At 46.5% G+C, this 26,454-nt stretch overlaps 1 protein-coding gene across 1 annotated transcript in view; it reads left to right on the top strand.

The window, feature by feature from the left end:
- The window catches only part of LOC149354084 (frequenin-1-like), a 224,126-nt gene that overhangs the window by 157,701 nt on the left and 39,971 nt on the right, over positions 1-26,454 (top strand). The window contains exons 3-4 of the mRNA XM_089583044.1: positions 7,355-7,403; positions 14,238-14,327. Coding sequence (XP_089439170.1) covers positions 7,355-7,403; positions 14,238-14,327 — 139 coding nt within the window. The remainder of the gene's footprint in view (positions 1-7,354; positions 7,404-14,237; positions 14,328-26,454) is intronic.

The raw sequence follows: 26,454 nt of genomic DNA, 5'->3' as shown, positions 1-26,454 counted from the left end.
GGCTTCACGCCCCAAGGCTTCACGCCCCAAGGCTTCACGCCCCAAGGCTTCACGCCCCAAGGGTTCACGCCCCAAGGGTTCATGCCCCAAGGGTTCATGCCCCAAGGGTTCACGCCCCAAGGGTTCACACCCCAAGGGTTCACACCCCAAGGCTTCAAACCCCAAGGGTTCACACCCCAAGGCTTCAAACCCCAAGGCTTCAAACCCCAAGGCTTCACACCCCAAGGCTTCAAACCCCAAGGCTTCAAACCCCAAGGCTTCACACCCCAAGGCTTCACACACCAAGGCTTCACACACCAAGGCTTCAAACCCCAAGGCTTCAAACCCCAAGGCTTCAAACCCCAAGGCTTCAAACCCCAAGGCTTCAAACCCCAAGGCTTCAAACCCCAAGGCTTCAAACCCCAAGGCTTCAAACCCCAAGGCTTCATGCCCCAAGGCTTCATGCCCCAAGGCTTCATCCCCAAGGCTTCACACCCCAAGGCTTCACACCCCAAGGCTTCAACTCCCAAGGCTTCAACTCCCAAGGCTTCATTCCCCAAGGCTTCACACTAAAAACGCTGGCATTTTTGCCAAGTGCCGCTGTTGCTGCGGTCGCTATAAAACTGTGGTCTTTGTACTTACTATTCACACCTCGTGATTTTCGCATTTACTAATTTTTCACTTACTGCCGTTGATAACTGTCATGCTATAGCAAGTCACCCACCAGTTTAGTGGGAGAACTAACGTGGCACGCAAGTCCCGTAGAGCAAGTGGTGTCCAGTGTTGGCTACTAAAAACAATTCCTTTAATCATCCGTCATCCTGCGTCTATTCTTTCGCTGCCCCACTTCTGCACGAGTGCGTTGTCGGGCCACAGCTTGTGCGATCTTTCTGGTGCATTTCAGACGCTAAAATATATCGGTGCCCTCAAAGCGCTTAATCTTGTGCACGCTCACCCAAATGCATGCTGTTTCCTGCTTTTGCCAAATGACGCTTTTTTAAGGTGGAAGCCTTTAATGCCTCATCGTTGTAAGCAGGAGTTGTCGACAGAAATGTCACGCTTTTCAATTGGTCGAAGCGGTCGTGACGTCACAGTGCGCGAATTTCAAACGCAGCCAATTGTACTTGGCTAATAACCATACAACCAATTAAAGGGATCGTATAGTAAGTGGGACTCAGTTTAATTAATTGCTTAATTACCCAATTAGGACAATTAACCTTTCTAGTCAGGCCAGATAAATAAATAAAACCGAGTAGGAAATTGGTCGAGCTCGGGAATCGAACCCCGGTCTCCGGAGTGCTAGACGAGCATGCTAACCACTCCGCCATGCCAGCTCGATGGTTTTGAATGAACAACAGCGCGTCTAGTGAATACGGTGTCTTCGTTCACTCCCATGTACCTCCCTTCCCGTTACGGCGAAGTTTAGGTGTCCACCGAGATATGAGATACAGATACATTTCCTTTCCTCACAAAACAATTTACCGACGAGCAAGGCGTAGAGCCGAACGGGCGATGGCGTTCTATCGACTCCCTGGCAGCGTTGCAAGACGCTGTCGCATCCCACTCTTAGAGGCGAAGATTAACATCTTAACCACACATCAGTGACACAAGCAGCAACACCGCGCTTAAGGCTTTCGCCTCACCGCACTTTAGGTCAACAAAGTGCCCCCCTGAATTCTTTGTTTAGATAATAACACTCAACTCTAGGACCACGCACAAATTATTCTGAAGGAAAACTTGTGGTGATGCAGCCTCTGTCTCAATGAATAGTGATAAAGACTAACTTTTAGGTGCTCAGCATTTTTTTTGTACTTTGTACACGTGGTACGCATCCTGATTAGCCTCATCTTTGGGTGGTTATAGCGGCGTTTTTATGCGCTGAAGCCCCACTGATGTCAGGGCTAGCAGTCTGAGCAGTAATCCCCACAGCTCCGAAGCCATTCGTCTGCATGCGAAATCAATTTAAAGCTGCACCGCATGCAGCACTCCGATGGCTAATTGGCGCGATGGCTAACTGGCGCGTTATGGCACGTGTATTTCCTAATCACCCCTCGAATGGTTTGAATGCGAAAAATTTTGAGCTTCTCCGATTTCTTCCGTGGCATCGTCAACCGTACTCGATTGCATGAAAGCATAGATTTGGTTTCTACCTTTCTTATTTTTTCTCGGTTGGGAATTGCACGCGTACGCACTCGAGGGAGCGCTCAACGGCTTGAGATAGCGCGCTTATGACGGGGCGCATTCAGCCTGCTGTGGTCTTTCGTTTTTTCCGTAATAAACTGACGCGTATTTCCAATCGCAATGGACTAGGAGGGCTTGTGTAAACCTTATTCGTGAACTTGGCCGGCTTTCTTCTGAATTTTGTTTTAACGTTTTTGCTGCGGACGAAGTATTCGTGGTTCTCGAGGCATTCGTGCCGCAGTAAAGCGTCGGTACCAAGAGATGCGCTTTCGAAATGGGTTCTCTAGATATGAGTGCCTCACTGCCTTTTGTTATGTCTTCTTCTTTCACGTTTAAGATTATACCTTATCAACCTCGTTAGAAGTAATAACACCAGACTGCCGGTGGAAGATCTTGAGGCGAAATTTTGTTGCTAAGAACTCAAAGGAAATGGACGCATAAGCAGGAGCTTAGAGACGTCTTTCTGCTAGAAAATATCCAGTCCCACATTGAGAGGGACTCTGGCGGGTAGTGAGCAGGAAATGCAGCATTAAGTGTGCCTGCCGTGCTATTTCGCGCTGAAATCAGGTTGCATTAGAACCACAAAATATTTCCTTCTTCACTGGTACCTGCGCTTGAAACGAACGGGTAATAGACGTGGAAATTATGATTTCTGATGTTCTTACTTTTACGTTAGGCTTATTCTTATTATCTGCACCTGCAAAACACCTTTCCGATACGCGGATGCTGCCCTTGCAGCAATGATATTCGGTCAAACCGGCATATGTTTATAAGGAAATGTCATAAAATTGTGATTATTTGTTCAGCTAGCACCAAACTATTCATTGGCGAGCCAGGCCTGACGCTCATATTCATGAGTTGAACTTATGAGGTGCTGTTCAGTTTCGTACCCGCAACAATAGTGTCCGTTGAAGGGTTTGCTTTCGAAACATTTTTCCCTACCCGGCACGTTAGGCAGCCAGGAACATGCTCCTACCACGGAGCGAATTCAAATTGGAGGATGCGGCGACATGGGCCTCCTGCGCTGCTGAGGTGGCGCCGCGAAGATGGACGGACGGACGGACGGACGGACGGGATGGATGGATGGATGGATGGATGGATGGACGGACGGGATGGATGGGCGGACGGACGGGATGGATGGGCGGACGGACGGACGGACGGACGGACGGACGGACGGACGGACGAGTGGGAGGATGATGCAGTTGCTATGGGCCCACAGCTTTCGGCTGTGCTGGTGTACGGTTTGAAACGAGTTTAAAGCGCTGAAATACTTTTTCTGGTCGCGTTGCGCAGACACGAATGATAACGCGAGGCAAGTACTACGCATACAACGTGCGAAAAATTGCAGCGAAGTTTCAGCGCCCTGCCCGTGGCTGTTCACGCGGGTGTCAGAGGAAATGAAGCTCCTCGAAAGCATTGCGCGGTGAGTTCAGGCTCGTTAACGCAGGGAAATGTTTTCTGACAAAATCGAGAGTGAGAGAGAGCAAAAGTCACTAGTGTCAGGCGCTAACGGTCATGCGGTAACGCTCGACACGCATGACACATGCCACTAAACGATCACCGACGCGTCCGCTGTTGAAAAATATAAAGCCCATCTGTGCTTTTAGCAATCGAAAAGCAGCAGCTAGAGTGCATCTGAGCATGTAGCAGCGTCCTAATCGGCCTGCAACGCAAGCTCTGGCGCTGGTCGCCCAAATGTAGTTTTTAGAGAAAATGTACCAATATTGATCTGTAGACCAGTTGTATTGACACTGGCATTACGCACTTTTAACTTCGAACCATACAACGTTGCCGTAGTGCGGCACTTCGCAACAAGTTCGACCATTTAATGTTTTCTAGTGCAGAGTGACAGCTCACATCAGCACTTACTTTTGCATTTATTACCGCTCGAAATGCTACCGTGGCTGCTGGCTATCCAGTCGTGAATGCGGAAAATTCCGTCAGTTGCTGCTTCGGCTTGGTCAGGAATTGCTGGCAGAAAGGTATAGAAAGTTTTAAGCGAGCTGTGTTCTGTATATGCCCATAATATTTGTTGCTTTCCGCAGTTTTTAGTGCTGCGACTGCGACAGAGTGGTCTCCTGGCCAATAGTTCCTGTAGCGGAATCGGCACGCCTTGGGAGGTTATTCCTCACCGCACATTTCATATTGGAACTAGACAGACGAGCCACCGTGGCCCGAATGGTGCTATGCTCTGCGTTGGCGCAGTGGGTATGGTACTCCGCTGCTGACCCGAAAGACGCGGGTTCGATCCCAAGCGCGGCGGTCGCGTTTCGCTGGAGGTGAAATGCTAGAGGGTCGTGTGCTGTGTGATGTCGGTGCACGTTAAAGAACCCTATGTGGTCTAAATTATCCTGAAACATTCAGTACGGTGTTCCACATAGCCGTACTCGCTTTTGGGACGTTTGACACCACAAAACCACGAAAGAACAAAACCGCATTATGCGTCTTTCAACCATTGCATCAAAGTTCCTGAGTTCAGTGCACCCGTCACTTTGTTTCGTGCGGCTTGGAAGAGAAATGACCGAACCGGACGTTGCGATTGAGACTTTCTTGCTCACGACAGCCTACGACGCAGCAGTAGCCGTGGTGCCAGTAGGGAGTTTTAGTGGGACCGTGTGGTAAACACGTTAATTAGACAACTGCTTCATTACGGCAAAAGTGGCTATGCAACCTTCACGATGGTAGCAAACGGCATCGTGCTACTGTATTTGCCGTACGGCTCTCCGGCTGCGCTAAAACTGTCTAGTGTTTCCAGACCGCGGGCTACTGTTCCAGACCGACGTTAACGATGCCTTCGGCTTTGAGCATCGCGCCGGAAGGCTCGAGGGGCGTTCGTTCTTGAAAAGTAGGGATGCAGCCGGCAGACAACGATGCGTGGGATACTTTACGAGTATTTTTTTTTCTGCTCTTACGAAGAGACGAAAAAAAAACACTAGACATCGCAAGAAAACCGGTGAGATGGACACGACACCATAGGCAGAACTTGCTTTGTACTATCCAGCCAACTTTTTTCACCGCCACGACGTGGCGCTGCCATACCTTCACGACTCTAGCGCAGGAGGCCTATGGCGGTCCTGTCAGTTGAGATTCTTCGGTAGGCGCCGATTAATTAAGGGCAAAGTAAGTTTAACAAGTTACTGCGGTTTGGTGACGAATTCGTCAGTCCAGTGGGCGGCCGAGGAGCGCAACGTCATGGCTTTCGCTTATATAAGCCGACAAACTGCAGCAGTGGCCAGGTGATCTGAGCATTCGCGTCGTATGCCTGGTGCTCTGCTTCCGTGAGCTGCAATGTGTGAGAGAACTGGTATTTTGCTCCACCATCTGCATGCCAAATACGTTAGTCATGACACTCTTTGGTCAACCTCTCTTTGCGCCGTTATAATCAAAGAAGCCGTCCGTCCAAGGCATAAGCGGTCACTACTAATCGCTTGGATTGTAACGTTATTTGCCCTCTCGCGGTAGCTCTATTCCACATTTTGTATTGTCTTTGGTGCAGCTGAAACGTGCCCAGCTCCAGATTCTCGATGTCTCAAGGGTACTTCTTGTCTGCTATGCCTTCGGGGTGCAGATTATCTTTATGTGACAGTGCACAATTACTGCCGTTTACCTACAATAGTTTACCTCATCCTTAAATGGCGTGTACGTAAGTATGCGCAGACCTCAAGCGAAAATAGACCTCTTTAATAGCCTGCATTCTCTTTAAAGCTCACGGCAGTGACTTCTGCCTGAGATTCGTGCTTCTGTGGCATATTCAGGGATGTAACAACTGTGGCGAAGCATCGTTGGCATGACCTGTGCAGGAACTTATGTAACGCAGACTTCAAATTTTAAAGCCCTACTACGTATGTATCAACTTGGATCCACACCTGCAGTTGGACTGGAAAGAACTACGATGAAGCTGTGCAGGCAGTTTATAAGAAAGATTTGAATTTTTAGACTAATTAATCGAAGGCTTGAAGGTTTATGTGGTTCGGTTGTCGGTGGATTTCACGTGCTAAATTAATGCACCTGAAATGTAATGTTTTAACTTTCTACAGTCTGAAATGTACTCACCTTTGTACAGAACATTGGTTGTTGCCGCGGCATAAGCAACTATGACTAGTTTCTGCGTGAAGCGGGGAAGTTAGACCTTCGAGATATGCTTTTAATTTCAGAAGGATTGTGTTAATTTTAAGGCCACGCCTTTTTATTGTGCAGTACGTTTCGACCATTATTATAGCGACAGTCGGCCATGCGGGCCCAAACCTACCATAGAAATAATTAGCGCTCAAAGTGCTTAGAATCACTCACAAACTGCTTGAACAAAAATTCCTCCTGTCTTGAGGGGAATCCGTCTCAATCCGTATACCGTGTACGGCCGTGAGGCTGTCTTGAGGTCGCGGTAGGCTTGTGGTCTCTACTGAGAGGCATTCTTGATTTGGCGAGTCATGAAAAAGTAGCGTCACTCGCTTCAGAAAAAGATAAGCTTTTAAAAAAAATTTCATTGCGAAGTGAAATGTACACATCAGAGGTGGCGATTCGATGCCACACATGTGAATTGTACATGAACAAAAACAAAAAAAAAGTAAGGCTGCGTCGAAAATGCCTTTGATGAAAACAGGGGCGCGGAAATTTTTAGTATGGTGTTCTAATTTTCAATACTCGTTTCATGGGAGACTTGGCGCTTCGTCGTTATGAAAACTGTTATGTTTATTCGAAACCAGTCGCGCCCTAGAATTTTTTTTATGAGAACGTAAAATATCGAGAAAAAATGACTTTTTTTTCTTTGTCATGTAAATAATATTCACCTTCTTTATTCGGAAAAGCGATATAGCATGCAAATGTAAAGTAATTTAGCTCTATGGAGTACTGCAGTGCGAAACTGGGCTTTACCATTATACGGGAAACTAAGTCCTGGCTCGTTACATGCCTTTCTGCCTTTTATTCTTATAGTTCCTTCCTGTCGCTTCTTTTAAGCTGTGGCCACCATATCGGGACCTTCTTCTAGGGTGTTGCAAGGTTTCCATATAACGGGTGCTGTAATGTATTGTGCAACACGGGAAGCAGCCTTGCGTCACAATATTTCTCAACTCTTGAAGTTCAGTTTTATTCTATCAGTGCCTCGGTCTCTTAGTTTTTTTTTCTGTGGAAAGTCTAGTAAAAACAATGAGTTGTTTTTCGCAATGTGGGTAATAAATCTTACTCTCGATTGCAGGTACAAGGGATTTCTTAAGGACTGTCCGAATGGCCAACTCACAGAACAGGTGAGTAAAAAAAATAGAAGCCAAAGTTACATTCTCATGAACCTAATGGACTTCCCCCGACGAACTCGAATACTCTGGTGGAACGAGTAGAAAAACTTTATCTCTGGTCGATTACAAACATTGTTTCTGCCAATATTTAAAATTTGTTCTACAGGGTTATTGGCTGACTATGACTGCGCATTCCTCAACGTTATTTCCCAGGCAGCGGACGCGAATCTCAAGGGCTATGTAATGCGTCATTACATCTTTCTCTAATTTTAAATATTCATACTTTAAACGGTCGCTGTTTTATGCCAGTGGGTGTAAAGCAAACATCGATCTTCCATTCCTGTTTATTCCTAAATATCTTCTTCAAATATCACGATATTATTTGCACCAAGCTCATATCTAGAGCGCTGAAAGCATATTATAGCATCTGGAGTAGCCGAACGATGTCATATGCGAACATAACATCTTCTTTGAATAAGTATGAGAAATATATCTCAGTCAGCGGTAACCGGGCCTCATGGTGTGCTTTAGACCACTATAGTGGAATTCCTACGACCTTCCAAAACGCCAAAACGTATTTAAAGAAGAGTTCGACAGTTCTCCTCTGCCATGCAGCGATTTGCAGCTTCAGGGGTGCCATAAGTGTTCCACTGCGCGACTCAAAAGTAAACCATGGGGCCTGAACGCTTTTGACCAGGAGCGTACATGTATGCGTGATGCACTTATTGAAGCCTTACTTTGTGCTACGTTTGTTTCATCCTTGTAGCCAAAGTGCCGAGACGGAAGCTTAGTTTCCTTGCGGGAGAACTTTGCTTTCCCAACTCCCGAGCTGTGTCCGAAGCAAGGTTAATTAAGGCTTCCGCGTTTTCGGAGTGTATGTTGCACATTCGGCGAGGCTTTTTAGGAGTTATTTTCTCCTGAAATTCGGACATTTTTTATGTTTTCATTTCGTAAGGCATGAAATTCTGAGTTTTTACAGTTTTATTGCTTTGGTTTCAAGCTTAAGGTAAGCGTTCTGGCATACAGACGCTCGGTAGTGGTACAAAACATAACTAATGGATGAAGTGTTGCTTGGAACTCTGCAAGTTGTAATATACTCAAGCATATATTGGAATGTTTGCACGCGCGACTGCAGGCTCCTCCCTACTCAGGGAAAAAAACATTTTTTGTCTTTCAAAGCAAAGCAAAACGCCTTTTCGACGCTCCCGTTGGGCGCAGCTGAAACGAGAATTCTGAGCGGAACGCGAAAGGACAGGTGAATTGCACGATTTGCATGCGCGAGAACCATATAAGTTCTGCCATTTATGTCACATTGGGCGCTTAGCTTTGTGAACGATCAAAATTTTTGTATGGGCTAGTCGGTGGTTCATCTTATGGAAGGTAACAGCAGCGAAAAAAGACGGGAACACAAGAGACACACAACCAACAGGACTGGCGCTGAACTAACGACTGAAATTTTATTGAAAACAGCAGAGGTTGAAATACGAACAGGCCATCACAATTCCAAGAAGATAATGACTCGCGAAAAGATTATATAAAGCCAGGCCAGCATCAAAACCACTCAGAAGGATATCACACAACCCGATAATCACTAGAAGGCATGTGCAACTACTTAAAAAACCGGATGAATCATGAAAAAAAAACAGAACAGGATGTAATCTCGTGTCAAAGACTGATACACGGAAGTCAGTAGCGTGGCAAACGCCGAGTCAAACGCGTGAAAGTAAAACAACGAAATAACACTCCAGGGGCCCCCGGCAACAACAGAAGTGAAACCTTAAAAGAAAAAAAAAGAGAAAGAAGAAAGAAAAGAAAGGAAAAAAGAAGAAAAACGTAGTGAAAACAGCGACAAGGAAGTGAGAGAAAGCGGTAAGGAAAAACAAGGCACCCTGCGAAGAGAAAACCTAAAAGCACAAAGGCGGCTAACCAATGCTACCGTCCAGAAACCTGATTTCTTTCTTCGATAAGGCAATCGATGGCTTGTTCACGCACCAGTCACCTCCTCTGTATATGAGCCAGGCCTCGATCACCTCCCTCTGGCGTTGGTCCCTTGCTCTGGCCCTAATTTCGAACTCCCCAAGCATAGGCTCACACTTGAAGTCGCAGTCCGATCCGCAGTCATACTCACCAAAACACTTTCTGCATTTCTTGCAGTGGTCTGCCAGATGTCCGCCCGCATTACCATTCACACACCGTTGATGTTCCGATAAACGTTCATTTACGCATCTACCAGTCTGCCCTATGTATGAACCAGCACAGAATTGGAATCTCGTACACGACTCCCGTGGAACAGCTCATCGATTGCATCGCATGTTTGATTTCGCAGTCATCACGCTCTTTTGTCTTGGTCATCATGCTGCAGATGGTAGACAGCTTGCATGGCGCAGAAAATACTAGATTAATCTTGTACCTGCTGGCTGTTTTCTTCAAATTGTGCGAGAGCTTGTGGTAGTACGGGATGACGTGCACAGGATTCCCATCTTGCTGCCTAGCAGGCTGTTTTTTCGGCTTGAGCTTTTGCAGAATGGCTTCTGATACACTGGAGATCACATTTGCTGGATACCCAGCACCCCTCAAACGTTTCACTTGACCTTCAAAGCTTTTCTTTGCACAATAGTCACAGCTTTTTGTCAAGGCCGACTGCAGGCTATTACTAACAATCGCCCATTTGACAAGCTTGGAGTGGGCGCTATCATAGGGAAGGGGGGCTTTTCTGGAGCGAGGGTTGTACATCCAACAGATGCGACGTTCTGAAGACAAATCCGGTGGCCTTACTTTTACTTCGGAGCCAATGCAGAACAACCACATCCAGTTCCTAGATTTATGCATCTATTTTTCAGAACGTCGCATCTGTTGGATGTACAACGCTCGCTCCAGAAAAGCCCCCCTTCCCTATGATAGCGCCCACTCCAAGCATGTCAAACGGGCGATTGTTAGCAATAGCCTGCAGTCAGCCTTGAAAAAAAGCTGTGACTATTGTGCAAAGAAAATCTTTGAAGGTCAAGTGAAATGTTTGAGGGGTGCTGGGTATCCAGCAAATGTGATCTCCAGTGTATCAGAAGCCATTCTGCAAAAGCTCAAGCCCAAAAAACAGCCTGCTAGGCAGCAAGATGGGAATCCTGTGCACGTCGTCCCGTACTACCACAAGCTCTCGCACATTTTGAAGAAAATAGCCAGCAGGTACAAGATTAATCTAGTATTTTCTGCGCCATGCAAGCTGTCTACCATATGCAGCATGATGACCAAGACAAAAGAGCGTGATGACTGCGAAATCAAACATGCGATGCAATCGATGAGCTGTTCCACGGGAGTCGTGTACGAGATTCCGCTTCTGTGCTGGTTCATACATAGGGCAGACTGGTAGATGCGTAAATGAACGTTTAGCGGAACATCGACGGTGTGTGAATGGTAATGCGGGCGGACATCTGGCAGACCAATGCAAGAAATGCAGAAAGTGTTTTTGTGAGTATGACTGCGGATCGGATTGCGACTTCAAGTGTGAGCCTATGCTTTAGGAGTCCGAAATTAGGGCCAGAGCGAGGGACCAACGCCAGAGGGAGGTGATCGAGGCCTGGCTCATATGCAGAGGAGGTGACTGGTGCGTGAGCAAGCCACCGATTGCCTTATCGAAGAAAGAAATCAGGTTTCTGGACGGTAGCATTGGTTAGCCGCCTTTGTGCTTTTAGGTTTTCTCTTCGCAGGGTGCCTTGTTTTTCCTTCCTGCTTTCTCTCACTTCCTTGTCGCTGTTTTCACTACGTTCTTTTCCTTTTTTTTCTTCCTTTCTTTTTTGTTTCTCTTTTTTTTCTTTTAAGGTTTCACTTCTGTTGTTGCCGGGGGCCCCTGGAGTGTTATTTCGTTGTTTTACTTTCACACGTTTGACTCGGCGTTTGCCACGCTACGGACTTCCGTGTATCAGTCTTTGACACGAAATTACATCCTGTTCTGTTTTTTTTTCATGATTCATCCGGTTTTGTAAGTAGTTGCACATGCCTTCTAGTGATTATCGGGTTGTGTGTTATCCTTTTGAGTGGTTTTGATGCTGGGTTTATATAATCTTTTGGCGAGTCATTATCTTCTTGGAATTGTGATGGCCTGTTCGTATTTAAAGCTCTGCCGTTTTCAATAAAATTTCAGTCTTTAGTTCATGGCCAGTCCTGTTGGTTGTGTGTCTCTTGTATTCCGGTCTTTTTGCGCTGCTGTTACCTTCCATAAGCTTTGTGAAAACGGTCCTGTAACATGCAAACAAGATGATTCCTTTGGGTAACGAGGGCAAGAAATAGCACCTTAGTCCTAAAATTTGATAGAATTTCACCTTTTAACTTCGTCCTTATGATATGCATCTGGTGCTAGAATGAGTAGGGACTAGTATCCTGCAGGATGTGAAGTCAGCAGCGCGTAAACTAGACGACGGACAGAAGATTTGCCTCGCAATATTTTATGCCACAACATGACCGCATTTCTCAGCCACAGCTTATTGGTACTACCTTTTGGTGCATATATTCACCGCGTCCTTGGCTCCTGCTCTTTCTTCACCTACTAATCTCGGAAGCCTGCGCAAGAGCATATGTGCAAGTCGGATTAGTGCCAGAAATGAAGTCCACGTTAGGGCTTCCTGGCCGAAGAGCGGTAGTCAATATGCTCAAAGGTGATTCATCTGGATCTGGAACTGCGGTAAAATTCTACTGGCATACTTTTAGCCCTGTCCTTTAGTTCTGCGATGCACTGGCTATCGCAGGATGATGCACAGTGAGGTGTGCGTGACAAAATGGCTGGAAAAGAGAGGGCACAGTTCCTGATATTTCTCGGCCAGACTCGCCTCAAAATTGGTGTCAGTGGGATAAATCCAAATTTGTAGAAATTTTGAGCGCTAGTATTTCTCTTGTTTATCCGAAATCAAAGAAGAGTAATTTATTTATGTGCCCTTATTGAGTTCAGATAAATTACTCTATGATAATTTCGGGGCTCAGTAAGTGATCCGCAACCATGATTGCTTTAAAAAGGTGTCACCTGCGTAGGCCTGCCACGTGACACACAGGCTGTGGACCCTTTGTAAAACCATGGTCCAATAGCTTTTCCAAATTCATCGATGAGGAGCTAACGGATTACTCCGGTATTCAGCATATAAGTAAATAAGACTTCAAATAGGCCATGGTGGTTTCAAAAGGATACGCATATTTCAGGCATGACGGAGGAATTCATAGGTTTTGCCTCAAAAACTGCCCAAATGTATTCGTTCTATCCACAAAGAACTGTCTTTGCGATACGCATGCCGCTAACTTGTGCTGTGGACGGCATACAGTAAAGTGTCGATGCATTCTGCAGGCGACAGCAGTATGGCGGGTTTTTCAGCAGTGAGGTCCAAAAGTCGTGATCAGGTCTTGTTGTTACGCAGAGCACCCGTAGCCCATTTTAAGAGCAGCATTTAGGTTGTGTATTTCGTGTTGGGGGTATAGGCAGCGCTTAAGGTCTGGATCCGTCGAAGGGGGTCTCTAGTAATTCGAGCAGAGGTGGAGAAGGAAATAGAGGGAGAGGGTGAAAGGAGCTGGTGGCTTGTTTTACGCATCGTTTTATACAAACGTCATTTTTAAAGGCCGTAGCTCACTCAATTTATTACAAAAACTTGAAACAAGCGATTCCCACGTTCTGCCAGTTTGCTTGTCTTTATCGTATGTAGCCTTGGAGCTGAGTGGAAAGCTCCGGACAGCTCGCGGTGTGAGGGTGCGGGTACTCCTATTCCTTCCAGCCTTTGTGTAGCGCTGCCCACTTTTTATAATTTTCCGTCTTGAGTTTTTGGAACACGTGAATAAATCTTACTAAAGATCACAGTGAAATTTTTGAAACGGTAAGAAAAACTGTTCCGACCAACACTGACAAGAATAAAATACGGTTGTCTGTTTAGGATTCATGCAGTCTCTACATTCTAGCACGGGGGGTCTCAGATCTCTCGTCAGTACTGCTGGGGGATCCGAAGCTCAGCGAGACCATCATGGGTATAGACCAGATGACAGACGAAATACACTCAATGCTGGATCGCGTTCCCGTCTAAGAATTGTCTCTTACAAAGTCTAGGTGCAAATGCTCCTTCTGCTCAGTTCTGTTGTTTTTACCACTGTTCCAGGTCCCAAAATGGGCAATTAGTCATCAAGTAGTGCGTTTTAGAGGCAAGTGAGTGTTCAGCCGGGCTGGCGCATGAATGGTCACGAACTACGTTTCATTGACGCATTTACCTACGTGGGACTGCCACACGCATGCCCTGTGCCTTACTGGTTATTGTGTTTGGAGGCGCCAGGGACTCGTGTACCATAGGAGCCCTATCAGTGGTCTGAAACAGCTGAAGCCATCAACTGCGAGCTGCTTTGAGACCAAGAGAGGCGCAGCGCTCAGTGAGTGGTTTCAGCTACCCTGGTAGGTAATACGCGCGCGTCTTTCGCCGCATAATGCCATGAAGTCATGATGAACTAGTCAGTCTTCTATCTGGCCCATACTGTCAGCCATCAGAACTTATGGTCATCGCTATGCCCAATGGATCACGGTACGCTATAGTTATCCGGCGGCGCCTTTATTTTGACAGTTCAGTGTGATCGACAGTGCCCTTTACTTACTCCATGTGTACTTAATTCAATTACAGTCCTACCGTTTCTTCATTCATCTTTGGCCGGAGCGCTCTAACTTCACGTTTATCCCCTAGGTTAAACAATCGCCAAGAACAACTGCAAGAATCGAATGCAATTTTATAAGAAATGTTCGTTTTGCACCAGTTTAGGGCTCTTCGGGGCATGATAAGAGGCACGTTTGACTTATATATGTCATGTTTCATCTTGCAACCCACTGTTTTACTCTTGCAGGGTTTTCTGAGGATATACAAGCAATTCTTTCCTCAAGGTGATCCCTCGAAGTTTGCATCGCTGGTTTTCCGGGTTTTTGACGAGAATAAGGTAAGACTAGTATTTCCTTCTCGTTAGTGGTGGCTGCCGCATGTGTACTTCCTGCTTCGTAAAAAAGCTTTGTTAGAAGGATGGAAGACGACCTTTGCAGCTTTCATCAATAGTGTACGTCGTTATTAAGGCTTTTACCATTTATGAAGCCTGACAGATACTCAGAATTTTGAGCCCTGATCTAGAGTTTCATAACGATTGCGCTCTGCTTGGCTTTGCCTTTCTTTAGCAGAGAAAGTAAAGGGAGGTTTGTAAAGCTATTTTTGCAATGAACACGTTTTTAATGTTGAGTTGGCTTTGTATGTTTTTTTTTAAACAGCTAGGTTTAGGCAACTAATATTAACGCGGAACCTTCGCCATCTTATCACTCAGGTCTGTATGGCTATATTGCAAGAAAAAACAGCGTGTTATTTGTCTCGTTCCTTCTGACGATGGCGGTGACGGTGAGTTGGCTTCTTGAACGTGGCGTTTAAAAGTCACGCACTGGTATATTTTTTTTCTTCGCGTCTCGTTCATCACACTTTGTACTCAAATTAACTCGGGCCAAACCAGTAAATTCACAACCTAAATAGAGAATAAAACTTTTTGCAAGACCATTTTTTACGAAAGTTGAAACGAGCTTGTGAATGCTGCTCAAATTTGCATGTCCTGCCCCTTTTATGCGGCCCTTTGGTTTTTGTTCTGGTGGAGCACATAGCTGCACGGAATTGAATTTAAGGAAGAAGTAGGAAGCGTGATGGAACAAAAAAAAAATGGCCGCCGTCTGCCATTACAGCCGGGCTCCAACACAAACGCCGGAAAGTGACAGTATCCGTAACGACATCATGGGACTCAGTCGACTGACGCGCCTGTCGCTAGACAGTACCTCCATGCACTCACGCGCACTTAAGAGGACAGAGGGAGGTCACCTTTGTCGGAACTTCAGTTAGCAAGAGACAAGTTATTGTCTCAACTAGATCACCGTACCAGAGCATATTCTGCCGGCTGAGCTTGAAGCAGACGATGGTGAACAGATGCGAAAAAAGGGGCTGCAATGTAGATAGCTTCACGGGGAGCAAAGTTCAGAAGAAAAAAATATATGTCTGGAACGTGCTATGTACTTCACAGCAGGCTAAATTCTCGGCACGTGTTCGGATGGGCGAATTTGCTTCAGCTGAAAGCCTGGCACAATTTTTCGAAGTGCATGGAACACGTCTATCGCATTGTCAGCTCACTGGTGCGGCTAATTAGTACGGTTTCCAGCTACAGTGCGTCTGCTGCTGTTGTATCTTACTGACTGGCGTTTCCTTACGCTCGTAGGTATATACACGCACACCTTGCGTTAATGCAGCGCAGCATAAAATGATACCCTGAGTTACATATTTAACCGAAACGTCGAGGTGCAGCACGTTCATAATACCACCTATAGCGCTCGCACAGTGCATGTTAAGGACCTCCTCGCATTCTTAAAAGACTCGGGGAAGCGGGGCCTTAAGTTAATTCAAATATTTTATCCCCCATTCTCTAAAGCAACTGTTTCTGGTCGAGAATCCTTAATCGCGCACTTTTTGTGTTTCGGAAGGCCTGTTCCGTTACTTGGCTAGGCACCCTCGACAATACACTGCGCGTCCCGAGCAATTCATTCGCCGCTCTTGCATAAGCCTCGCCAACTCCAATGATTCCAGAGCCGCGGTAATATCTGCATAAACCTTTGGCACCATTTTCTCCGTCCACGAAAAAAAAAAGGGGGCGGGGGTACTTCGCCAAAAACACCGAAGCGGGCTCTATGCGTAACCGGGGCCTCTACGCGTGCACCCTTTGGCTAATGGCGCATGTTTCCAGGGCTCGGAAGAGCTTCACTCCTCGAGTGGTGCGGATTTCTCGCCGACTACAGCCTTGCTGGCTGCTACCCTTTTGTTATAAAGGCGCAACCTCCCTCGCAGCCTGTTGCCCTCGCCATCCCGGCAAGCCCTTTGGCGGTCGCTGGCTAGCGCATGACCATGCAACTCTCGTAGCTTGCGAGAGAGAGAGGGCCATAGCACGAGCTTCGTTGCTTAAAACGCCAATTCAGGGTTGAGTCTCGGGGTTTTAGAGCCATGCTAAGCGCCCGGAACGGCGGCGCCGGCAGCAGCCGGTACAGGCGATTGCTCCGCCTTTCGGAGCTGGAGCGGCCTGGCTCTTTCCGTGGGCGATGCCAGCTCGCGAATCCGCTTAGGGTCTTTAAAAATGCCTGCGCGTTGTTCTCTGCGGCGAATTTCGGTTTCCGCCGCTTTCTCTTTCTGCTCGTTCTTCTGTCTCTCGGATCCGGCCCCGCCATTGAGATTAGCTCGCGGTGCCTTTCGAGAGCGCGAACTGCGGTGCGCACTAATGTGGGCCCTCAATTCGGCCTTTCGCGGTCTTCCATTAAATTTTGGAAAAGCCGTGTTCTTGCGTTACGTCTAGTGATTCCTTCTTCGTGTCGCCGGGAGTTGAGACGAAAGTTGCGGCGAAGGAATGCGAGGTGCCCATTACACCTTCGCCGCAGGGAAGTTCGATTGAAATTGAGTGAATGCGCTTTGAACTGCGCACGAATCGAGCGCTGATGCACGGTATTTACTTGCGTTTCTGCCCTGCCCGACTCGGACTTGCTTCGTGCATCGTGACTGATATTTTCGAGCCCAACTGGAAGCTGCCATCGGACACCCTAATCAGGCCGACCCTGTGAGCAAGTCTACGAAATCTAAAAGGGAAGAAGAAAAATTGCTTTTGAAGGCATTATCATTAAATTTAATATTTCGCCCGACATTTGGAACGAGCATTAAACAATTCTCGTTCGTCAAAAGTATAAATGATTGTTTATCTAGCTAAAACATATGTGGCATCGTTACACAGAATTTTTTTTTTAGATTCCGTTCATTATGCCATTCCTGTACGAAGAGGCCTTCGAGAAAATGAAATGATTGGTTTTGGTTTTATGGGGTTTAACGTCCCAAAGAAAATGAAATGAATTGATTTCAAAAGGTTGAACGTACAGTAATATTGATCATCAGCTTTATAAATGAACTTGCAAATGTATGCCTGCAGCACTGGCAACGGGCTGCTTAATCAGTAAATGCGCATTTTGGCCTATGCTGCAGAGCAGAAGTGTTTTGATGTTTTGCCGCCTTCACCACTTTTCGCAATACTATGCCGGTTGTAACAATAACTTGCGCAAAACACTGTTCATCCTCAGACAGCATGTTTTATTCCGCAGCATTCGTCACTGTCGCAAGTGCTTTCCGCGCGCAGAATCCACAAGTCGTTGAAAGCAAACTGTATCATCTCTCTAAGGAACTGATTTTTTTTTGCCAAGTACAGCTTTTACAATTTTGTAATGCGAGCTAAATACATAGCAAGTTTAAGTTCGTGAGTCGCAATGACGTGGGCTAAAATCTTCGAGTCATGGCAATAAAAACCATTCGGGCACTTCTATGTACTCCCTCACTAAATTCAAAAACCCGAAAACGTCCCAGAAAAATTTGTTAACTGCAACATACCACGTCAATGGAGCACTGCGTCGGAGAATGTAGCAGCGGTTCGCTTGGTTCGCGCTCGAGTTAAAGCCGGATGGCCTCTGGCAGCTTAATGAAATGCAAACTAATAATGGTGAACCATTTATTCAGTGTGAAGTAAACCGCGCTAATCCGCTTGACCACATTTTATTCATATTCATTATCGCGCCAGCAAAAGTAATTTTTCTTTTGAGTCTTTAGGTTGCGTCACATGCGACACCCTGTCTACCATTGAAAAAGTTAAGTTGCCCCATGTTCAGCCATAGAATGACCAGTACAGCCGATATAACGATTGTTTGCTGATATAAGGATTCCGTTTGCCGTGTCAACGACACACAGCAGATTTTCCCTGCAAATGGTCTCATCTTCACTTAGTCTGACCACGCCAATTCGGTGAGGAATCTTCGCAAGTCTTATCCCGGATCAAATCTGCGTTCTCTGTCTACGAAAACGTTACTCTTTTCAGTTTAGTTTCGCGCTTTTGCAGCAACATGGTTAAGGTGGGGGCGAACTCAGCTTGACTGTGCATGAACGTTCATGTTAGAAACTGCGATGCACTACAGAATACAAATAGTGGGCTAGAAAACCGCGCGTTAAAAATTCCGCAGTGAATCTCAAGGGTATGAGACCGGAGGAAGGTTCTTTGTAGTTGGAAAGAGAGAAGAAGTAGCTTTACGGGCAAGAAGACAACGGCAACGTATAAATTGTGGTGCACAACCAGGCATTTTGCCAAAATAGCTCTGAACGTGTTAACAAACACTGGACCGTATTTATTTTCTTGCGGATCTATTTAAACCGGCGCTTGGCAATCGTTATTATGGTGTTTCTTGCACAGGGCGTCGGGGACGAGGAGGTTAATTGTTTGTCCACGTTTCAAGCGTATTATTTGCATTTCTGCTTAACCCTTCGTTTATTTACACGCTGCAGGGTTGCGGAGTCATAGTTGACGCTGCTATTTGTTTCTCGTCCTTGGAGGCCGGCGCCAAACTTTACGGTCACGGGAGTTGCCAGTATGCTCTGTCGCCGTACTTTGCTAACCCGAGGCTGCCCACTTTTTGAACCGCTGAACGCTTTATTAGACGTTGCGGGCGCCAGCTTTATAGCCGCCATCAAAAATATCCGCGGGATGGCCTCCTTCATAAAGGGCGCGTTATTCTCGACGTTGAGGAGGTTCACTTGACCACAAGTAGGGTCGCGTGTGCGCACGTGCCTGTCAGTTGCTTTCATCTTTCCGGGGTTGTAAAATATTCTGCCGCACCCCAATATCAGTCGCACGGTATTCCCCTTCGGTTTTTGAATCCTGAAGAAGCTAAAAATACTACGAGAAATTTCGAAGAAAAACGAATTTAAAAAAACGAGATAAACATTCTCAACCGAGGACGAAAAATTAGTGGATGGTTTAAGCGAGGCTTCTTTTAGTTTTTTTTTTACAACTGAGCCGCCCTGCCGCGGAACAAAATTCCTGAACGCTGCAGGCGCGAATAAAAATACTTGACGAAGCACGTGTAAGAGGTTTTGGCGGTTTAAGCTCCACTTAGTGCTTGGGAAAAAATATTCTTCACGCTTTCTTCCTAGCCTTCTAGCGCGTCGAAGGTCAGCCGAGAAAAAGGGAGGGGAATAGAGGGAAAACAACGACGGTAGGGTTAAAAGTAGGGAACAGGGGAACTACAGCCGTACAAATAACCGCTTAGCAGCTTGGGCAGCTTCTTGAGAACCACTCGGCTGTAGTGGTCTGGTACAGGGAAAAAACGGCGCACTTGTGCACAAGGGAAGATATATACTTGTGCCGATCGCTCGAAAAGCTGCTTACAGTGGCCTGCCGGGAGATCGGGGAAGCGACAGAGTGCTTGATCCTCTCAGCTCGTGCGCAGAGTTGCTCCTTCGAGGGCGCTCGCGGAGCGTCCCTACCTCCTCCTCGCCGATATCCTCTTACGTGAGTTACTCACGCGTGCTTTTTTCTTGGCAATGTCGAAATGCGCCATTACCACACGCCGCCTGTCCGGTCGTGCGTCACGAGTGCAGCGAAAGCGGCCGGCCATCGGTGCGAAGCGCTGTTCGACACCGCTGCCTGTGTTCCTGTTCGCAGCGCCCTCTGATTCCGATTGGAAAAAGCGTACTCGCGTAATTGAACAGTTTTGTTTGTCGTTGCACCAGCTGGAGCCTCGTTTCGAAACTGGGAAAACTATGGCCCTTTCATTGAATCGGTATAGTGTAGCTGCTGCGAGTCTGAGAATCTGGCCTGGAGATTTCGGAAGAGATCGTATTGCGTCACTATTGCACTGCGGCCTCGTCGGAAATAAAAGGTCACACAGTCGTTGCGAGTAACGCTAAAAAAAAAAGCGAACTCCTGAATGCCAAAAGTAAATTACAGATGGCGGCACTGGTGGCGATATGCGAACAAAGACAAGCGGGTCATTCGAACAATAAGCGATCTATTGGGTAATGATGGAAGCGAACCAGCAGTAAACTAGGTTGCGCACACAAAATCTTGATACCGTGGATCAGGTTATTCTCTATATTCATGTTAAACTGAAACAATGGAGTTCTTTAGGGAACCCCGAATTATTGTGCGTATTTTGTTTCACAGTGCTCTCTTTTGTGTCCTTTCAAGCAGTAAAAGTTCTCGTGGGTCTTGTGTCACTGGGCTAAGTGAGTTACGAACCACGCTTACAGTTGGGACATCTTGGCATCCGTTCACCAATCGTACAAATAAGAATGGGTGTACCACGTTTGTCAAAAGTAACCGAGCAACAGGGTTTTGCTTCTCAACCGCATAACGGGGCCTCTATACGGCACCCCTAAAGACAGAAAGGCGTCAGAAGATGAGGACAGGAGGGCACTTTACACTGATTTAGAGCTTAAGGGCGGCCGTAAGTGCTTCCCTACGTGGCTAAGAAATAAACCACCTGTGCCCGGCTACTGTTAGCAAATACTTACCTCTCGAACTGTGAGCCACGTTAAACATACAGCATCAGAAACACTTGCCTTATCATCTTCTTATTCATTATTTGCGGTTCACAGTTCAATCCGCTTTCCTAGAGTATAGAGACATTTCGTTGACTTTGTTACGCCAGCACGTTCAGAAATAGGCCCACTGTAAGGCTCGCAGAAACTAGCCTCTTTTTGTGAGCCACAGCAAACTAGGTGCTGACGCTGTGAAAGCGTGCAGGTGCCGAGCAAATAAAATCGTGGAGATAATGAAATGTGCAGAACGTTCACTGCAAGGCAGCTTTTCACTGTTTAGTTTGCTGAGAAGCCGAATTCAGTTTGGTGCACAATAAAAGTATGACGATATGTATAAGACTGTCGCGTGCAAGTACAAAGCTCGATGTGGCTGTACTATACTCAGCTAATGAAACGCGAACAAGGCAACTGAAACACGAACAACAAAATTAGGAAATCTTAGGCGGAGGAAACGGATCCTATACGGTAGGGTAATTTCACTATGGAGGCGCTAAGACTTTTCTTTGTAAGTGTTAATCAACATCGCTTGCATTTCCTCTCCTAGAGCGTTCATGTTTTTGTGTTGGCTCTTAAGTCTCTTTTTTTTTGTTCGCGCTTCATTTCTTCAGTATAGCGCTTGGAATCCTCACGACATTGAGTTCTTAGTTATGCTGGCAAAATAACTTCTGGTACCGTATCGCACAACACACTTCCTTTTAATGCATAAGAACATTTAGTGGCTTAATAGCACTAGTGGCGCACAGTGATGTTCATTCGGGGAAGCTTCTCTTTAAAAAAATTTGAAGCATTAGCAGGGAAATGACAATTTTTTTTTCAACTAAAAGTAGTAATGGCGTCCAGGCCAAGGCGTGAATCCGGCTACGAATGCAGAAAACAAAGGGAGACGGCGGCGCAATCTATCCCAACGCGGACAGCTTTTCCTTGCAGCTGCCTTCGAGCCTTCTTCAAGTACGAAAGCGGCTACCGCTGCTACTGAGCAGAGGTTTCAGGAGCCCCCTGATTTTAAGCGAGCTGCTAATGTTTCAGAGAGAGGCCCGGTACCGTGATTAACACTGAGTTCCGTCTTGCCGTCGCCTTTGCGATTACGCACTCGCCTTATATCTTCTTCGGTGTCTGATATAATTTTCTGCAGTTAATGTACGACATTGGTGCAGCTACGGATGTATGCGTTCTCTGCCGAGCAATAAAAAAAACGCATTTCTTATTCTCGTATTCACTGGTGCGGTCATGTACAGTCGAGCGCGATTTGGAGGTTATCACATTTATTCCGGCTGGAACGAATTAAGGAATATTTCCTGGCGTGACGGTGACTCAGTCCGCAACAAACATGACAGTGCAGGTTAGAGGAATCCTTCGGCTAGCTGAGCCCATGTATTTGCTGCAGCGTTCTTGCGATAATAAACTGTGTTCGAGCAGTTTAACCTGATTAGCTTAAGCCTGAAGTGATCACCTTCAAATCGCGCTCGACTGTACATACATCTCGCGTCCTTACGCTCATCTTCGCGCTTGGAGCAAATGCAGCGCTGTCGCCGTTGTCGTGCTTCTCCCGGCTCCGCTGCATCAGCGATTTGCGATACGCCCGTGTCGGTAATCTTAATCTCAAGTTGCACACGTTGCACACCCGGATACGCACTAAAGAAAAAAAAATTGTAGGAATGTTACTCATAATGTTAACAATAATAAATGTACAGCTTGCACAATTTGAAATTACACACAAAGCAATGAATTACGGAAGGAAGGAATGCAAAGTGAAAAATAGATCAGTTATAAAATATATGCAAATAACAGCCCTCAAAGCTGTAAATTATTAAAATCCAACAAGTAATGAAGAAAAATTAATACACATAGGCCATAGACAAAACACAGGTGACATTGGTACATATAGTACGGATTTAACAAAATTGTTACGTATTCATGAAAAAAATAAAACGGTTATTACTATCAGTCACCAGACTCAGAGTATGAAAAGGTCGATTAAAAAAAAAACATTAGACTAGAGGAACATAATTTCAATTTATTAGGGTTAACACTTAGGATATCGATGTTATTGTTTGGTGGGTGTAGAGCACTGCACGGGCCTCAATCTGAGGCCCGAGCCCGGCCCGGGCCCGATACCTGAAGCCCGAGCCCGGCCCAGGCCCGTGGCTTCAAGCCCGGGCCCGGCCCGGGCCCGCTAAATTATCGCTCTAGCGAGCCCGACCCGGCCCGTGAACTCCGGAGTGAAGCCCAGCCCGGCCCGGCCCGTTTCACAGTAACGCTTGAGGTATACTGCTTACTCTGAGCAAGTAGACTGCTACCAGACTGATAATAAACGGCCCGACAAAGGTTCTGAAACCACAGTTTGGCTTGCAGAAAGTTGGTTCTTTTTAACCCAGAAGGAAGTGATTAAGAGTAGTGCTTGCCAGGCCCGTCTTTTGGACAGTGATCTCGTGTAGGTGCGCAAAGATAAACTCGGAAGTTCCGAGAGCCAAATAAAAACGGCTCCATACACGCGTAATAGACTACTTTCTATTCCCCCAAGATTTTAATCAGTTACATTTTGCCGCCCGCAAAGTATGAACATTAAAGCTGCCTAGCAAGCAGTGGGATGATATTTTTTTTAGTTAACGCGATCTCACAAGTAGAACTAATAGACGACCTGGTCGCCTTTCAGCAGAAACGAAAAGATAAAAGGCTTGAGTATTTCACGGTGTGTGTTTGAAGACTATAAGCGTCCTAAACTAATATGTTCCTCCCGAATGCATTTCTGGTTTGGTTTATGGGGTTTAACGTCCCAAAGCGACTAAGGCTATGAGAGACGCCGTAGTGGAGGGCTCCGGAAATTTCGACCACCTTGGGTTCTTTAACGTGTGTATAGGTATGTTTTGGGATGACGAACGATCAATGGCCAATTAACGGCGGTTGAATTTTATTCTTACTGCACCGCGGCGTGGAAATAAGGAAATAAATAAGTCAATTAAAAAAGCTTACTTTTTTCTCAGCGCGTGTACTATAACTCATCGCTCATCCGTGTCGCTGCTTCAATGCCGCAGTTGTGTACTTCACTCTGCAATAGTGAATGAAAAGTCGGACACCAGCCGCTTCTGTACGGGCCCAAACCCAGCTTAAAGCCCGCAGCTTTAAGCCCGAGCCCGACCCGGGCCCGCAACTTCAGGCCCGGGCCCGGCCCAGGCCCGGCAAAACAAATTATGTCCCGGCCCGGCCCGGGCTTTCGGGCTGGCCCGAGCCCGTGCAGTGCACTAGGTGGGTGTTCAGTTGATCAGGAATTCGATCAGGAATTCGATATTTTAATGTCTGGAATGCGCGATTACTCAGGAAGGAATGCACTTTCCAAAACTCTGGATTGCGTGTGGAATAACGTGTTGGCTCCTTCATAGTCAAATCGGCTATCCTTGTTAAGATAATGCAAATGACTTTCTTTATCTGATTAGCAGCAGGCAAAAATGACGATTGCATGTGTTTTCAACGTATTGTAAGGTTTTGCATTTGTGTGTCGACATTACAATCGTAATGCGAATGTTTAATAATTCTGATGATCGTTCGTTGTAACATGCTCAGTTTACTATTATTTGCGGTAGCTTTACTCGAGACCAGACTTCAGTGTTGTAAATGAGAGATGAATAGCGAATAGCGGCGCATAACTGAGCACGTACAGAGCATAACGGTAAGCTTCAACTCACTATGAAGTGGTCTGGGAGGAAACCAAGAGTTACCGGTAGGTAAGGCGGCATTAAGAGGGACAAGGGAGTACAGGATAATGCCAGGTGCAGTGACCGCAGATCCGGACCTTAAGAAAAATTACCATGGGAATAAAAATGCGGGTTAGTGCATTTAGAAGGGAATCTCTGGTCATAACTAGAAGCTAATGAAGATCTGTCTAAAGAAAGCTTCTCATAATTGTATCCTGCTACTATAGTCACCTGTGTGGGGCAGAAACTGGGGCGTTAACGAAAATATGTGAAAATAAAGAAAGGACAGCACAGCGAGCTATGCAAAGGAAAATTGTTGGAGAAACAGTAAGGAATAAGAATAAATAGCGTAGATTACATAGCCAAGAATTGTTAATGATGTAATAACTGTAATCCAAAAACAGGAAATCGACCTCGGCCGGACATGAACTGCGGAGAGCAGATAGCCGATTGTCTACTAAGGCGAGAGACTGGATTCCAAGCGAACAAAAACTGGGCGGCAAATAGGAGTGGGTAGATTATATCAGGATATGTGCAAGGAAGCGATGGCCGCCGCTGGCACATGTGAAGGCTATAATTGGAGATAGAGGAGAGGCCTTTGCCTCCCAGCAGATGTGGCCTGGCTGCAGCAGCAGCATATGTTGATCATGTCCCTAACTACCCTTCTGCCTGCTGCCTCGAAATAGTCATAGCAGGGAAAACATCAGTTTCCCGGTTTCGCAACTGACGGTCGCATTTTCCGATGGTTTGAAGAGCCGGTAAAAAACGAGGAGACTTTCGGGAACAGCACAGACACCACGACACCCGTACTTCGCGGGGCCAAGTGAAGCGAGAGGAGGCTTGTCTTCAGCACCATTTCCCGCCGATGTGCTGAGCGGAAAGTGCAGCGATCGCAACGAACTGCGTTTCAAGCGTGCAGCTAATGGCTGGAAAAACGCGGCCCGTTTCGTGGACCGCATTTGTTGCAGTTTTCGGTGTCTGTCGAAACCTCAACGACAGTTCGATGTCCACGCTGGGCGCTCATTGTGGTCTGTTGTAACAGAAGCTGGCTGTGTAGCTGTGGTTCGCTAGTCACCTCGACGGAAGCTTGTTCGAAAGGTCATTAAAATACCCCTGTATTACGGACATTAACCTATCGACAGTGCAGCTGGCAATGTCGGTGTGCCTTGCCACTTCAGTCGCACATAGAAGAAAAGAGCTGAACAACAATAAAAAGAATTACCGAACGAATACTGTAGTGTACACCTTTTAAAAAGTAATAGAATGCTATACGAAGCAAGTCTGGAGGCGCTAGAGAGTTTTCGCCGTTATAAGAGATGATGGGCGCAGCATGCTGCCTGAAAGCTAAAGCAGTTTTGGGATTGCTGCCTGCGCGTCTTAGTCGCAGGCTATGTTCATGTTTGAAGGAAATTCGGGGTTTAGTAGTTCGCGAGAGAAACCATGTTTTTGTGCTGTTTTCCTGTTATGCTAAGCTTTATCGCTTTTTTGTTTATATTTTTACGAAAAACTGGCATCTCGTCATAAACCACTGGTTTCAGCTTCGTTTGTTTCTGCGCCGGCGTCTCGCAAAACTGGGTAATGTCGAGCGTGTGTGCTATTTTTGCCGTGTCTACCTAAAAAAAAAAACAAAGAAAGAGACGCAGCCCATCTTTCTAGGGCACCCTGCTACGGGCGCTGCATTCGTGTTTACTTGGAACACCCTGCGTGTTGCCCCGTTCGTCACGCGTCACTCGCACCCCGAACGTGATATGCCCACCGCGTCATGAATATTCATCCCCACGTCTGCCGCAGGAGCCGCTGACTAAAAGTAGAAGCACTTTGTGCCTCGCTGTAGCTCTGGATGATGGAAACTCTCCGTTCTGTAAACTTCACCGATCCTGGTCGGTTGGGTTATACTTCAACGCGGGTGAAAAACTATTACCTGCGGCGATGGGTGTCACTAGCACGTATCGCCGGGCCAACATA

The sequence above is a fragment of the Amblyomma mixtum genome, chromosome 3 (genome assembly GCF_055824585.1).
Source record: "Amblyomma mixtum isolate Tamu chromosome 3, ASM5582458v1, whole genome shotgun sequence".
Classification (NCBI taxonomy): domain Eukaryota; kingdom Metazoa; phylum Arthropoda; class Arachnida; order Ixodida; family Ixodidae; genus Amblyomma; species Amblyomma mixtum.
This window is presented reverse-complemented; position numbering and strand designations above follow the sequence as displayed.